The following is a 15,000-nucleotide window of genomic DNA, read 5'->3' as shown; positions in this document are numbered from 1 at the left end:
CCTCTCGTCTTTTCCCAGAGAGAGTCACTGGTCTGGTGTACATCACAGATTTGCACAAAACCTTTGTGATATTTTCTAAATGTCGATAAAAAACGTTTGCGAAATAACAGCGTTTCCATTAACCGATGTTATGCAACTAAAATGTAATTTATTTCCTCTCGCAATAAGTCATTCCAAAAATCATGGCGATGGATGTTAGTAGGTTTATCCCAGCCACCGCACTAGCCATAATTTTTTAACCTAATTGGCTCTTGCTGAAGCTCAAACGTGATGCGTAACACGAGAATGAACCTCATTGGCTCTTGCTGAAGCTCAAACGTGATGCGTAACACGAGAATGAACCTCATTGGTTCTTGCTGAAGCTCAAACGTGATGCGTAACACGAGAACGAACCTCATTGGCTCTTGCTGAAGCTCAAACGTGATGCGTAACACGAGAATGAACCTCATTGGCTCTTGCTGAAGCTCAAACGTGATGCGTAACACGAGAATGAACCTCATTGGTTCTTGCTGAAGCTCAAACGTGATGCGTAACACGAGAATGAACCTCATTGGTTCTTGCTGAAGCTCAAACGTGATGCGTAACGCGAGAATGAACCTCATTGGTTCTTGCTGAAGCTCAAACGTGATGCGTAACGCGAGAATGAACCTCATTGGTTCTTGCTGAAGCTCAAACGTGATGCGTAACACGAGAATGAACCTCATTGGCTCTTGCTGAAGCTCAAACGTGATGCGTAACACGAGAATGAACCTCATTGGTTCTTGCTGAAGCTCAAACGTGATGCGTAACACGAGAATGAACCTCATTGGTTCTTGCTGAAGCTCAAACGTGATGCGTAACACGAGAATGAACCTCATTGGTTCTTGCTGAAGCTCAAACGTGATGCGTAACGCGAGAATGAACCTCATTGGCTCTTGCTGAAGCTCAAACGTGATGCGTAACACGAGAACGAACCTCATTGGTTCTTGCTGAAGCTCAAACGTGATGCGTAACACGAGAATGAACCTCATTGGCTCTTGCTGAAGCTCAAACGTGATGCATAACGCGAGAATGAACTTCATTGGCTCTTGCTGAATCTCAAACGTGATGCGTAACGCGAGAATGAACCTCATTGGCTCTTGCTGAAGCTCAAACGTGATGCGTAACACGAGAACGAACCTCATTGGCTCTTGCTGAAGCTCAAACGTGATGCGTAACACGAGAATGAACCTCATTGGTTCTTGCTGAAGCTCAAATGTGATGCATAACGCGAGAATGAACTTCATTGGCTCTTGCTGAATCTCAAACGTGATGCGTAACGCGAGAATGAACCTCATTGGCTCTTGCTGAAGCTCAAACGTGATGCGTAACACGAGAACGAACCTCATTGGCTCTTGCTGAAGCTCAAACGTGATGCGTAACACGAGAACGAACCTCATTGGCTCTTGCTGAAGCTCAAACGTGATGCGTAACACGAGAACGAACCTCATTGGCTCTTGCTGAAGCTCAAACGTGATGCGTAACACAAGAACGAACCTCATTGGCTCTTGCTGAAGCTCAAACGTGATGCGTAACACGAGAACGAACCTCATTGGCTCTTGCTGAAGCTCAAACGTGATGCGTAACGCGAGAATGAACTTCATTGGCTCTCGCTGAAGCTCAAACGTGATGCGTAACGCGAGAATGAACTTCATTGGCTCTTGCTGAATCTCAAACGTGATGCGTAACGCGAGAATGAACCTCATTGGCTCTTGCTGAAGCTCAAACGTGATGCGTAACACGAGAACGAACCTCATTGGTTCTTGCTGAAGCTCAAACGTGATGCGTAACACGAGAATGAACCTCATTGGCTCTTGCTGAAGCTCAAACGTGATGCGTAACACGAGAATGAACCTCATTGGTTCTTGCTGAAGCTCAAACGTGATGCGTAACGCGAGAATGAACCTCATTGGCTCTTGCTGAAGCTCAAACGTGATGCGTAACACGAGAACGAACCTCATTGGTTCTTGCTGAAGCTCAAACGTGATGCGTAACACGAGAACGAACCTCATTGGTTCTTGCTGAAGCTCAAACGTGATGCGTAACACGAGAATGAACCTCATTGGTTCTTGCTGAAGCTCAAACGTGATGCGTAACACGAGAATGAACCTCATTGGCTCTTGCTGAAGCTCAAACGTGATGCGTAACACGAGAATGAACCTCATTGGCTCTTGCTGAAGCTCAAACGTGATGCGTAACACGAGAATGAACCTCATTGGCTCTTGCTGAAGCTCAAACGTGATGCGTAACACGAGAATGAACCTCATTGGCTCTTGCTGAAGCTCAAACGTGATGCGTAACACGAGAATGAACCTCATTGGCTCTTGCTGAAGCTCAAACGTAATGCGTAACACGAGAATGAACCTCATTGGCTCTTGCTGAAGCTCAAACGTGATGCGTAACACGAGAATGAACCTCATTGGCTCTTGCTGAAGCTCAAACGTGATGCGTAACACGAGAATGAACCTCATTGGCTCTTGCTGAAGCTCAAACGTGATGCGTAACACGAGAACGAACCTCATTGGCTCTTGCTGAAGCTCAAACGTGATGCGTAACACGAGAATGAACCTCATTGGCTCTTGATGAAGCTCAAACGTGATGCGTAACACGAGAACGAACCTCATTGGCTCTTGTAGAAGCTCAAACGTGATGCGTAACACGAGAATGAACCTAATTGGCTCTTGCTGAAGCTCAAACGTGATGCGTTACACGAGAATGAACCTAATTGGCTCTTGCTGAAGCTCAAACGTGATGCGTAACACGAGAATGAACCTCATTGGCTCTTGCTGAAGCTCAAACGTGATGCGTAACACGAGAATGAACCTCATTGGCTCTTGCTGAAGCTCAAACGTGATGCGTAACACGAGAATGAACCTCATTGGCTCTTGCTGAAGCTCAAACGTGATGCGTAACACGAGAATGAACTTCATTGGCTCTTGCTGAATCTCAAACGTGATGCGTAACGCGAGAATGAACCTCATTGGTTCTTGCTGAAGCTCAAACGTGATGCGTAACACGAGAATGAACCTCATTGGCTCTTGCTGAAGCTCAAACGTGATGCGTAACACGAGAATGAACCTCATTGGCTCTTGCTGAAGCTCAAACGTGATGCGTAACGCGAGAATGAACTTCATTGGCTCTTGCTGAAGCTCAAACGTGATGCGTAACGCGAGAATGAACTTCATTGGCTCTTGCTGAAGCTCAAACGTGATGCGTAACACGAGAATGAACCTCATTGGTTCTTGCTGAAGCTCAAACGTGATGCGTAACACGAGAATGAACCTCATTGGTTCTTGCTGAAGCTCAAACGTGATGCGTAACACGAGAATGAACCTCATTGGTTCTTGCTGAAGCTCAAACGTGATGCGTAACACGAGAATGAACCTCATTGGTTCTTGCTGAAGCTCAAACGTGATGCGTAACACGAGAATGAACCTCATTGGTTCTTGCTGAAGCTCAAACGTGATGCGTAACGCGAGAATGAACCTCATTGGCTCTTGCTGAAGCTCAAACGTGATGCGTAACACGAGAACGAACCTCATTGGTTCTTGCTGAAGCTCAAACGTGATGCGTAACACGAGAACGAACCTCATTGGCTCTTGCTGAAGCTCAAACGTGATGCGTAACGCGAGAATGAACTTCATTGGCTCTTGCTGAATCTCAAACGTGATGCGTAACGCGAGAATGAACCTCATTGGCTCTTGCTGAAGCTCAAACGTGATGCGTAACACGAGAATGAACCTCATTGGCTCTTGCTGAAGCTCAAACGTGATGCGTAACGCGAGAATGAACTTCATTGGCTCTCGCTGAAGCTCAAACGTGATGCGTAACGCGAGAATGAACTTCATTGGCTCTTGCTGAATCTCAAACGTGATGCGTAACGCGAGAATGAACCTCATTGGCTCTTGCTGAAGCTCAAACGTGATGCGTAACGCGAGAATGAACCTCATTGGCTCTTGCTGAAGCTCAAACGTGATGCGTAACGCGAGAATGAACTTCATTGGCTCTTGCTGAATCTCAAACGTGATGCGTAACGCGAGAATGAACTTCATTGGCTCTTGCTGAAGCTCAAACGTGATGCGTAACGCGAGAATGATTCTCATTGGTTCTTGCTGAAGCTCAAACGTGATGCGTAACACGAGAATGAACCTCATTGGTTCTTGCTGAAGCTCAAACGTGATGCGTAACACGAGAATGAACCTCATTGGTTCTTGCTGAAGCTCAAACGTGATGCGTAACGCGATAATGAACCTCATTGGTTCTTGCTGAAGCTCAAACGTGATGCGTAACGCGATAATGAACCTCATTGGCTCTTGCTGACACTCAAATGTGATGCGTAACACGAGAACGAACCTCATTGGTTCTTGCTGAAGCTCAAACGTGATGCGTAACGCGATAATGAACCTCATTGGCTCTTGCTGAAGCTCAAACGTAATGCGTAACACGAGAATGAACCTCATTGGCTCTTGCTGAAGCTCAAACGTGATGCGTAACACGAGAACGAACCTCATTGGCTCTTGCTGAAGCTCAAACGTGATGCGTAACACGAGAATGAACCTCATTGGCTCTTGCTGAAGCTCAAACGTGATGCGTAACACGAGAACGAACCTCATTGGCTCTTGCTGAAGCTCAAACGTGATGCGTAACACGAGAATGAACCTCATTGGCTCTTGCTGAAGCTCAAACGTGATGCGTAACACGAGATTGAACCTCATTGGCTCTTGCTGAAGCTCAAACGTGATGCGTAACACGAGAATGAACCTCATTGGCTCTTGTAGAAGCTCAAACGTGATGCGTAACACGAGAATGAACCTCATTGGCTCTTGCTGAAGCTCAAACGTGATGCGTAACACGAGAATGAACCTCATTGGCTCTTGCTGAAGCTCAAACGTGATGCGTAACACGAGAACGAACCTCATTGGCTCTTGCTGAAGCTCAAACGTGATGCGTAACACGAGAACGAACCTCATTGGCTCTTGCTGAAGCTCAGACGTGATGCGTAACACGAGAACGAACCTCATTGGCTCTTGCTGAAGCTCAGACGTGATGCGTAACACGAGAATGAACCTCATTGGCTCTTGCTGAAGCTCAAACGTGATGCGTAACACGAGAACGAACCTCATTGGCTCTTGCTGAAGCTCAAACGTGATGCGTAACACGAGAACGAACCTCATTGGCTCTTGTAGAAGCTCAAACGTGATGCGTAACACGAGAACGAACCTCATTGGCTCTTGCTGAAGCTCAAACGTGATGCGTAACACGAGAACGAACCTCATTGGCTCTTGCTGAAGCTCAAACGTGATGCGTAACACGAGAACGAACCTCATTGGCTCTTGCTGAAGCTCAAACGTGATGCGTAACGCGAGAATGAACCTCATTGGCTCTTGCTGAATCTCAAACGTGATGCGTAACACGAGAATGAACCTCATTGGCTCTTGCTGAAGCTCAAACGTGATGCGTAACACGAGAATGAACCTCATTGGCTCTTGCTGAAGCTCAAACGTGATGCGTAACACGAGAACGAACCTCATTGGCTCTTGCTGAAGCTCAAACGTGATGCGTAACACGAGAACGAACCTCATTGGCTCTTGCTGAAGCTCAAACGTGATGCGTAACACGAGAACGAACCTCATTGGCTCTTGCTGAAGCTCAGACGTGATGCGTAACACGAGAACGAACCTCATTGGCTCTTGCTGAAGCTCAGACGTGATGCGTAACACGAGAATGAACCTCATTGGCTCTTGCTGAAGCTCAAACGTGATGCGTAACACGAGAACGAACCTCACTGGCTCTTGCTGAAGCTCAAACGTGATGCGTAACACGAGAACGAACCTCATTGGCTCTTGTAGAAGCTCAAACGTGATGCGTAACACGAGAACGAACCTCATTGGCTCTTGCTGAAGCTCAAACGTGATGCGTAACACGAGAACGAACCTCATTGGCTCTTGCTGAAGCTCAAACGTGATGCGTAACACGAGAACGAACCTCATTGGCTCTTGCTGAAGTTCAAACGTGATGCGTAACGCGAGAATGAACCTCATTGGCTCTTGCTGAAGCTCAAACGTGATGCGTAACACGAGAATGAACCTCATTGGCTCTTGCTGAAGCTCAAACGTGATGTGTAACACGAGAACGAACCTCATTGGCTCTTGTAGAAGCTCAAACGTGATGTGTAACACGAGAACGAACCTCATTGGCTCTTGCTGAAGCTCAAACGTGATGCGTAACACGAGAACGAACCTCATTGGCTCTTGTAGAAGCTCAAACGTGATGCGTAACACGAGAATGAACCTCATTGGCTCTTGCTGAAGCTCAAACGTGATGCGTAACACGAGAACGAACCTCATTGGCTCTTGCTGAAGCTCAAACGTGATGCGTAACACGAGAACGAACCTCATTGGCTCTTGCTGAAGCTCAAACGTGATGCGTAACACGAGAACGAACCTCATTGGCTCTTGCTGAAGCTCAAATGTGATGCGTAACACGAGAACGAACCTCATTGGCTCTTGCTGAAGCTCAGACGTGATGCGTAACACGAGAACGAACCTCATTGGCTCTTGTAGAAGCTCAAACGTGATGCGTAACACGAGAACGAACCTCATTGGCTCTTGCTGAAGCTCAAACGTGATGCGTAACACGAGAACGAACCTCATTGGCTCTTGCTGAAGCTCAAACGTGATGCGTAACACGAGAACGAACCTCATTGGCTCTTGCTGAAGCTCAGACGTGATGCGTAACACGAGAATGAACCTCATTGGCTCTTGCTGAAGCTCAAACGTGATGCGTAACACGAGAACGAACCTCATTGGCTCTTGTAGAAGCTCAAACGTGATGCGTAACGCGAGAACGAACCTCATTGGCTCTTGCTGAAGCTCAAACGTGATGCGTAACACGAGAATGAACCTCATTGGCTCTTGCTGAAGCTCAAACGTGATGCGTAACGCGAGAATGAACCTCATTGGTTCTTGCTGAAGCTCAAACGTGAAGCGTAACACGAGAATGAACCTCATTGGCTCTTGCTGAAGCTCAAACGTGATGCGTAACACGAGAACGAACCTCATTGGCTCTTGCTGAAGCTCAAACGTGATGCGTAACACGAGAATGAACCTCATTGGCTCTTGCTGAAGCTCAAACGTGATGCGTAACACGAGAACGAACCTCATTGGCTCTTGTAGAAGCTCAAACGTGATGCGTAACACGAGAACGAACCTCATTGGCTCTTGTAGAAGCTCAAACGTGATGCGTAACACGAGAACGAACCTCATTGGCTCTTGCTGAAGCTCAAACGTGATGCGTAACACGAGAACGAACCTCATTGGCTCTTGCACGTCAAACATGCTTGAGCTTCCAATTATTCATAATTTTTTTAATCTATTGACAGCACTAATACATGTAAGGAATAATTGAAGACAGGCCGTTGAATTATTATAAAAATAATGCACACCCGAGGTGGTAATGCGGTCACGACGCGAAGCGGAGTGGCCGTTACACCTCGGGTGTGCATTATTTTTATAATAATTCAACGGCCTGGAGTCAATTATTCCGCTTATACTACAGTCACCACACCTCGAGATATTGTTCAGATGATGTATTTCAAGACGTTTGTAAAGTTTTTGTCATTAAAACGCTCTTGTATGTAGGACTAATTCCTTGCGCATCTAAACCCATGCTCCGTTGCTAATTCCGAAACGTCATTTTAGAGTTAGTAACGGAGGTTTGAGCCGCTGATAGCAGAGTAATGCTGGACACACACTTAACGACTAGAAACATTCTCTGACTGTGAATGCAGCAGATTTTAAACACCGCTGTGAACACAGACTGAATGCGCTGAAAACGCGTGCATGATCAGTCATAAGTATCAAATTACATTCATAACCGGCCTTAGAGAGAAGCATGTGCGTCAATATTATTATTTATTTATTAATTCAATTCGTTTTAATTAATTCGTTCATTCTTTTTTTCTATTAGTGACAGTAGACTAGACTAATAAATGAAACACAAAGCCCTTTTAACAAGTAGGCTATAGGCCTATCAATTTTATTTATTTGTTATATTATCTTCAATAATTACGAAAACCCGTGCAACAGGACTATCAATTTATTTAAATATTCAGTTTATTTTTTTATTGATTATGTATAGGACTGTATAGCCTACTTTATTTATTAAAATTAAACTGCATTAAACTGATTGTGAAGTTAGACATTGAAAATTGCAGATCAAGCGCATGGGGCTGCAGTGTCTCTTGTTATGAATTGTATCCTCTTTTCCGTTATTACAGTGAACTACGCGAAGTGATATGGAACTGTAATGAGGTCAAGACCTGCCGGAACTACTTTAGCCGTGCGGTTCCCTGAAAATAATTGCACACCTCAGAACGTTCGTCAACCAATCAGATTCAAGCATTCAACGGCCCTGTAGTATAAACATATATAATATATGTTATTAACTTCTCCGCCTCTTCTCTTTTTCAGTAATTTCTCAACTGTGATTAATCGTGATTAATAATTGCTATTTATGATTGTGCACTTGCTGAACTTTATCCTGCTCCAGTCATCTGTTAAAAAAACACAACATGCTATTTATTTGATCAACAAAAGCCCGTAAACATTGGACGCCTGCGCTCTCAGATCCCGGGAAACGGCTGACGCACGTACAGCTGAATCCCCACATCCCCACAATAGCCAGTTATCGATCTCTCTCTCTCTCTCTCTCTTTCTCTCTCTCTCTCTCTCTCTCTCTCTCTCTCTCTCTCTCTCTCTCTCTCTCTCTCTCTCCCTCTCCCTCTCCCTCTCCCTCTCTCTCTCTCTCTCTCTCTCTCTCTCTCTCTCTCTCTCTCTCTCTCTCCCTCTCCCTCTCCCTCTCCCTCTCTCTCTCTCTCTCTCTCTCTCACACTTCCGGTGTGCGCTGGGAGCGTTTGGGGTGGTGGTGAGGGGTTTCATGGAGAGTTGCTTTTCTATTGGCTTTCTTACTTCTTTTTTTGAGTAACTTACATTTAATATTAGTCTAATATTGAATCTAGTAGGAACGTTTAGTTTGAAGTTAATAGACGTGTTGAGGAATTAGTATTCACGTGGCGAGTACAGCGATGGCATCGCACCTGGATGTGCGAGCGTCGTCGCTGTCGCTTCGTCACGGAATTAGATGCATCACTCAAGTTGGGATAACAGTTGAGGATGTGTTGCTGGATGTAGCTGAGCGAGTGGGACATGAAAACATCATTTCCGCGTCGCGAATGAATAAGGCCGTGGTGGTTTTTTTGAAAGAGGAACTACTGGTCAATCGGTTGGTAGAGAGCGGCATAGTGGTAAGTGGAGCTTTTGTGATTGTTCAACCTTTGCTGTCTCCAACTGTAAAGGTGGTAATTTCAAACGTGCCGCCATTTATTCCTGATGAAGATATTCAGCGTGAGCTGTTGAGGTATGGAAAATTTGCAAGTGGAATTAAGATGGTACCGCTTGGATGTAAACATGAGTCGTTGAAGCATGTGTTGTCATTTAGACGGCAGGTATTTATGTTTTTGAATGCTCCAACATTAAACGTGTCTTTTCGTTGTGTTTACGAAGGAAAATCGTACATGTTGTATGCGAGCACTGGGGAAATGCGCTGTTTTGAATGCGGCGCGGTAGGACATGTAAGATTGTCATGCCCGCAACGTGAAGAAGCGAAGAATGAGACGGGTCAAGGTAAAGATACGAATGGTAGTGCAGAGAAAATTGTGGAAGAAAGAGTGGAAAATGAGGATCAAAATGTGCAAAATAACAAGGAGTCAGGTAGTGTTGGTGTTGAGGGGGAGACTGATACTACTGAAGTGCCTAAAGTGGTAGAGAATGTTAATGGTGAGATACAGGTGATTGAGGAGGTGGTGATGACGGAAGCTGAGAAGAGTACAGAGCAAGTGGAGAAGGTAGAAGGTGTTGAGGAAGTGATGTTAGTTGATAGAGCTCAATCAAGCAATAGAAGGATAGCGAATTCAGAGGGTGAGAATTCAGGAGAGATGGTTGAGACTGAAGGAGAGGAGGAAAGTGATGAGGAGTTGTCAGATGTATCAGATGTGTCAAATTTATCTCAGAGGGGATGTGACCAGGTATACGCTTTGGAGGAAATAGATGCTTTTCTGGATGCGACTTTCGGGAAAGTAGCAGAAGTGAAGGATTACTTTACCGATACTAAGAAATTTGAAATTTCTGTATTATACTGGATGAAACGAGTTGGAGAGGACAAGTTAAGTAGGAGGAAGAGGTATCGATTGAGAAAGTTTGTCACGAAAATAAGAGGGGGGAAAATCCCCAAAAAAAGGAAATTTAAATGATGTATAATTCACTAAAGGTGTTTCTTTTTTTCCTTTTCTCTCTGTCTTTCCTCTCCATCCATTGGAATATTATTATGGAGTTTGTAAGAGTAGGATCCTTAAACATCAATGGGGGAAGAGATAGGGTTAAAAGAGCACTGATTTCTGAATTTATTAAATTTAATGATGTCAAAGTAACTTTTTTACAAGAAACACACTCTGATAGCACTAATGAATTGGAGTGGTACAGAGGGTGGGAAGGAGAGTGTAAATTAAGTCATGGGACAAGTGTTAGTATGGGTGTTGCAATTCTCTTCTCAAAACAGTTGGATTTAAAAATTATGACAACAACAGAGATAGAAAAAGGTAGAGTGTTATTAGTAATAGCAGAAATTAAAGGTGTTAAATTCCTTTTTGTTAATGCGTATGCTCCGAATATAGGATGGCATCGTGAAATAACATATAAAAAATTAAATGATGCAATAAAACAACATGATGATGGCAATATATGTGTTATAATAGGAGGTGATTGGAATTGCACAACACATTTCTTATTGGATAGGAATGGGGATGAGCCTCACTCGAAATCTAGTAAGTTACTACTTGATATCACAAATAATTTAAAGTTGGTGGATGTGTGGAGAAGTAGAAATAAGTTGGTGAAGCAATATACCTGGATAAAGATATTAGATTCTGTTGTGACAGGAGCGAGATTGGACAGGTTATATATAAGTAAATCAGAATTAAATAGAATAGCTAACACTAATATATTACCGAATGGTTTTTCAGACCATCACATGGTTACTTTGGATTATAATGTTACGAAAATTTCAAGACCTAAATTTTATTGGCATTTTAATGTAAAACTATTACAGGATACAGACTTTTTTGAGAAATTCTGTAGTTTTTGGGAAATTTGGAGACAGAGGAAAAATGATTTTGAAAATCTGACTCAATGGTGGGAGGTGGGAAAAGCACAGATTAAAGTTTTTTGTCAACAATTTTCTTATAATAATACTGCTACAGTGAAGAGAAATGTGAAAAATTTGGAGATTGAGATTAATGAAATGGAAAAGAGAATGATTGATGTTGATGTTGGTGATGATGGTTCAGTGAATATTTTAAAAAAGAAAAAAATGGAGTTGAAGTCATTGTTGGAACAAAGAGTAAAAGGTGCACTAGTTCGAGCTAGAATTTCTTCAATTAAAGAAATGGATGCTCCAACTGCTTATTTTTTTGGACTTGAACGAAAGGTAGCACAAAAGAAATGTATGCTTCATCTTAAAAGAAAAAATGGAACTATTACTTCAGATCCAACAGAAATGAGAACAATGGGCATTGAATTTTATAAAGAACTGTTTGGTAATATGGACTGTGATGTTGGTTCTATGGACCAGTTCTTAAAAGATCTTCCTAAATTAAGGCCTGAAGATAAAAACTCATTGGACGTAAGGATTTCTTTTGATGAACTTTCAAAGGCGGTCAAACAGCTCTCTACGGGAAAGTCACCAGGAATTGATGGTTTACCGGCGGAGTTTTACAAAGCCTTTTGGGGTGTTTTAGGAGAAGACTTGTACAATGTATTTTGTGAATGTTTTAAAAGAGGCTGTCTACCAAAAAGCTGTCAAAGAGCTGTGTTATCACTTCTGCCAAAAAATGGAGATCTAGGCTTGTTGAAGAATTGGCGACCAGTGTCTTTAATGTGTCTAGATTATAAAATTTTGTCTAAATGTTTAGCTAATAGATTAAAAAATGTTTTGCATGTTGTGGTGGAAAGTGAACAAACATATTGTATTCCAGGGCGGACAATAATGAATAATTTGTTTCTTATGAGAGATGTGATTGATCTATCTATTAGTAATAATCATGATGTTGGTTTTTTATCTATTGACCAAGAGAAAGCTTTTGACCGGGTAGGTCATGAATACCTTTTTACTGTGTTAAAAACCTTTGGATTTGGGGAGAATATTATTTCTTGGATAAAAATGCTTTATGAGGATGCTTCTGTTATGCTTAAGATAGGAGGTGGTCTGAGTTGTCCAATCCCTGTTAAAAGAGGAATCAGGCAGGGATGTCCTCTATCGGGACAACTTTATAGTTTAGCCATAGAACCCTTACTGTGTAAGCTAAGGAATGAGTTACAAGGTATAATGATACCAAAAGATAATTCAGGGTTAAGGTATACTGTGTCTGCTTATGCAGATGATGTAAATATTTTTATTTCTGGTCAAAATGATATTCGGATACTTTGTAAAAATTTAAACCTGTATGAAAAGTCTTCTTCAGCCAGGGTAAACTGGGCAAAGTGTGAAGGGTTTGCTGTGGGGTCTTGGGTTGATGAGGGGCCACCTCAACTTCCTGAAGGACTGAAATGGGGAAAGGAAGGTTTTAAAGTGTTGGGTGTGTATCTGGGCACTGATAAGTATAAAGAAAAGAATTGGGAGGGTCTGCTTGGAAAGGTGGTTGCTAAGTTGTCTAAGTGGAACTGGCTGTTACCCGAAATATCCTATAGAGGCAGAGTCCTAATTACGAACAACCTGACTGCCTCTATGTTATGGCACAAACTGAACGTGCTTGAGCCACCAGATGACATTATTAAGGAGATTCAGAGGAAATTGGTGGATTTTTTCTGGTCTGGTCAAAAATGGATTCCTCGGCATGCACTTTATCTACCAGTGATTGAAGGAGGCCAAAGCCTAATAGATGTACGAAGCCGCATAAATGCTTTTCGATTGCAAGCTGCCCAGAGACTGTTGTACGAGGAGAATGTTGGGTGGATTAATGTTGCTTGCGCTCTTCTGCGGAAAACATCTGGATTATGGTATGATAAACAGCTTTTTTTACTGCAAAGTGATGAAGTGGATTTGAGAGAGTTGACACCCTTTTATAAGTCAATGATAACAGCTTGGAAAAAGACATTTATTATACACAGAGACATTTTACAACCTGAGGACTGGATAATGGGAGAACCACTGTTCCATAATCCATTAATAAGAACAAGGATTTTGTCCTCCAAATCTGTGGAAAGCTGTTTTGTGAAGGCTGGATGTGTCAAGTTGGGGGATCTGAGAAGTGGTGATGACTGGAAAACAGCTGAGTCTTTGCAGAGTGTTACGGGGCTGAGATCTCTTCGACTTCTGAGACGAATAATGGAGGAGGTGTGGGCAGCGCTACCTGGGGCCTGCAGAGAGGCACTGTCACAGGGCTGGAATGGGCACTATACATTTCCACCCATCAAAGTATCTGCTGCTGTGCAAGAGGAGATGGGGGAAACTGGACAGTCGATTTTGTCATTTGAGTACCCCAAGTTGGGGAGTTTTCAAGATGTTAAGAAGAAAGAACTCTATGTGACGTGTGTAAAAGTTACTCATCAGACTGTGCTGAGAGGAGTGAAGACTTGGAGGTGGTCAGAAGTGTTTGGGACAGATTTTAAGGCATGTTGGAGGTCTCTCTATAAGTTGCCTGTTGAAAAGCGTACTGCAGACTTGCAGTGGAGATTGATGTTCGGGGCTATAGCAACAAACAGACACGTGGCACACCTAAATCAAGCAGTGGGGACAGAGTGTTTATTTTGTGGCTTAGAAGAAACTGTTAATCACTTATTTATTGATTGTTTTAGGTTGGAGGGAATGTTTAATTTTTTAACGCAAGTTTTTATAAAGTTTGGGGAGAATTTTTCTTATCAGATTTTTATAAGTGGTCCAATTTATAATTTTCAAGAAAGGAGGAAAAAATGTTTACTGAATTTTTTGTTGGGATCAGCCAAGTTGTCCATATGGAAAACTAGAAAAAATAAAATGTTAGGTATAGGTCCAATTAATGTGGAGATGGTACTAAAAGGGATGATAACTTCTAGAATCAAGATAGAGTATACATATTATAAATTGGTCAGTGACATTGTAATGTTTTCTGAAATTTGGGCTGTGGGGGGAGTATTGTGTCAAATTGGAGAGAATGAAATGTTGTTTTTAAATGTGTAGAAATAGGAATTTAATTTATGAAATGAAATTTTTGTAAGATTATTGTATTGAGGTAAAAAGACAAATGGTCTAATAAAGGTATTGTTAAGCCTCTCTCTCTCTATCTCTCTCTCTCTCTCTCTCTCTCTCTCATTCGTCCTCTCACTCTGACCGATTTTTCCATTCTCTCCCCCTGTCATTAGTTGCCATGGTGACGTCTCCGCGGCGTTATTGTGGAGCGGTGGGTGTGTATTGTTCCTGAAAGACGGAGGGGGGTTTGGGGACAGAGAGAGGGGGAGGAGCGCGGATGAGACTCGCTGCCTTCCCTCACACTCCTCAGACGTGGAGCCGAGTGTGTGTGTGTGAGAGTGTGTGTGGAGAACGCTGCCGGTGAGTGCTGCTCATCTTCTTCATGTTTATGTGTTTGATGGGTTCTGATGTGTGTGTGCCGGTCATCTGTCATGGTTTAGTGAGAGGTGTGTGTGGGCTCCGCTTTTTCTGCTGGTTTAATAAGTTGAGGCACCTTTCGTTACGCTTCTAGATTAATGCGCTATATAATGCTCAGACTGAGCCTGGGTTCTCCCAATACATTTAATATTCAACAGTATTATTGATCTCCAGCATTGACATCATTATATGAGAACTGAACTGAGCTGAACGATGACTTCACATTTTTAAATCACGACTTAAAACTCACTTTTATTCATTGGCCTTTACACCTGCTCAGAGTTGTAT

The 15,000-nt window shown here is 43.0% G+C and overlaps 1 protein-coding gene across 10 annotated transcripts in view; it reads left to right on the top strand.

The window, feature by feature from the left end:
* Positions 1–15,000, top strand: part of fgd (faciogenital dysplasia) — a 71,211-nt gene that overhangs the window by 7,423 nt on the left and 48,788 nt on the right. For 6 of the 10 annotated variants that reach the window (XM_079637011.1, XM_079637013.1, XM_079637008.1 and 3 more), the window contains exon 2: positions 14,469–14,655. The exons of the other annotated variants lie outside the window; for them this stretch is intronic. Coding sequence is in view for 4 of the 6 variants with exons in the window: in XM_079637008.1 (XP_079493134.1) it covers positions 14,573–14,655 (83 nt within the window). In the remaining 2 variants the exon portion in view is untranslated. The remainder of the gene's footprint in view (positions 1–14,468; positions 14,656–15,000) is intronic. 10 annotated transcript variants of the gene reach the window in all.

The sequence above is a fragment of the Phoxinus phoxinus genome, assembly GCF_949152265.1.
Source record: "Phoxinus phoxinus genome assembly, chromosome: 15".
Lineage (NCBI taxonomy): Eukaryota > Metazoa > Chordata > Actinopteri > Cypriniformes > Leuciscidae > Phoxinus > Phoxinus phoxinus.
The sequence above is the reverse complement of the archived record's forward strand: the minus strand, read 5'-3'. Positions and strand labels throughout refer to the sequence as shown.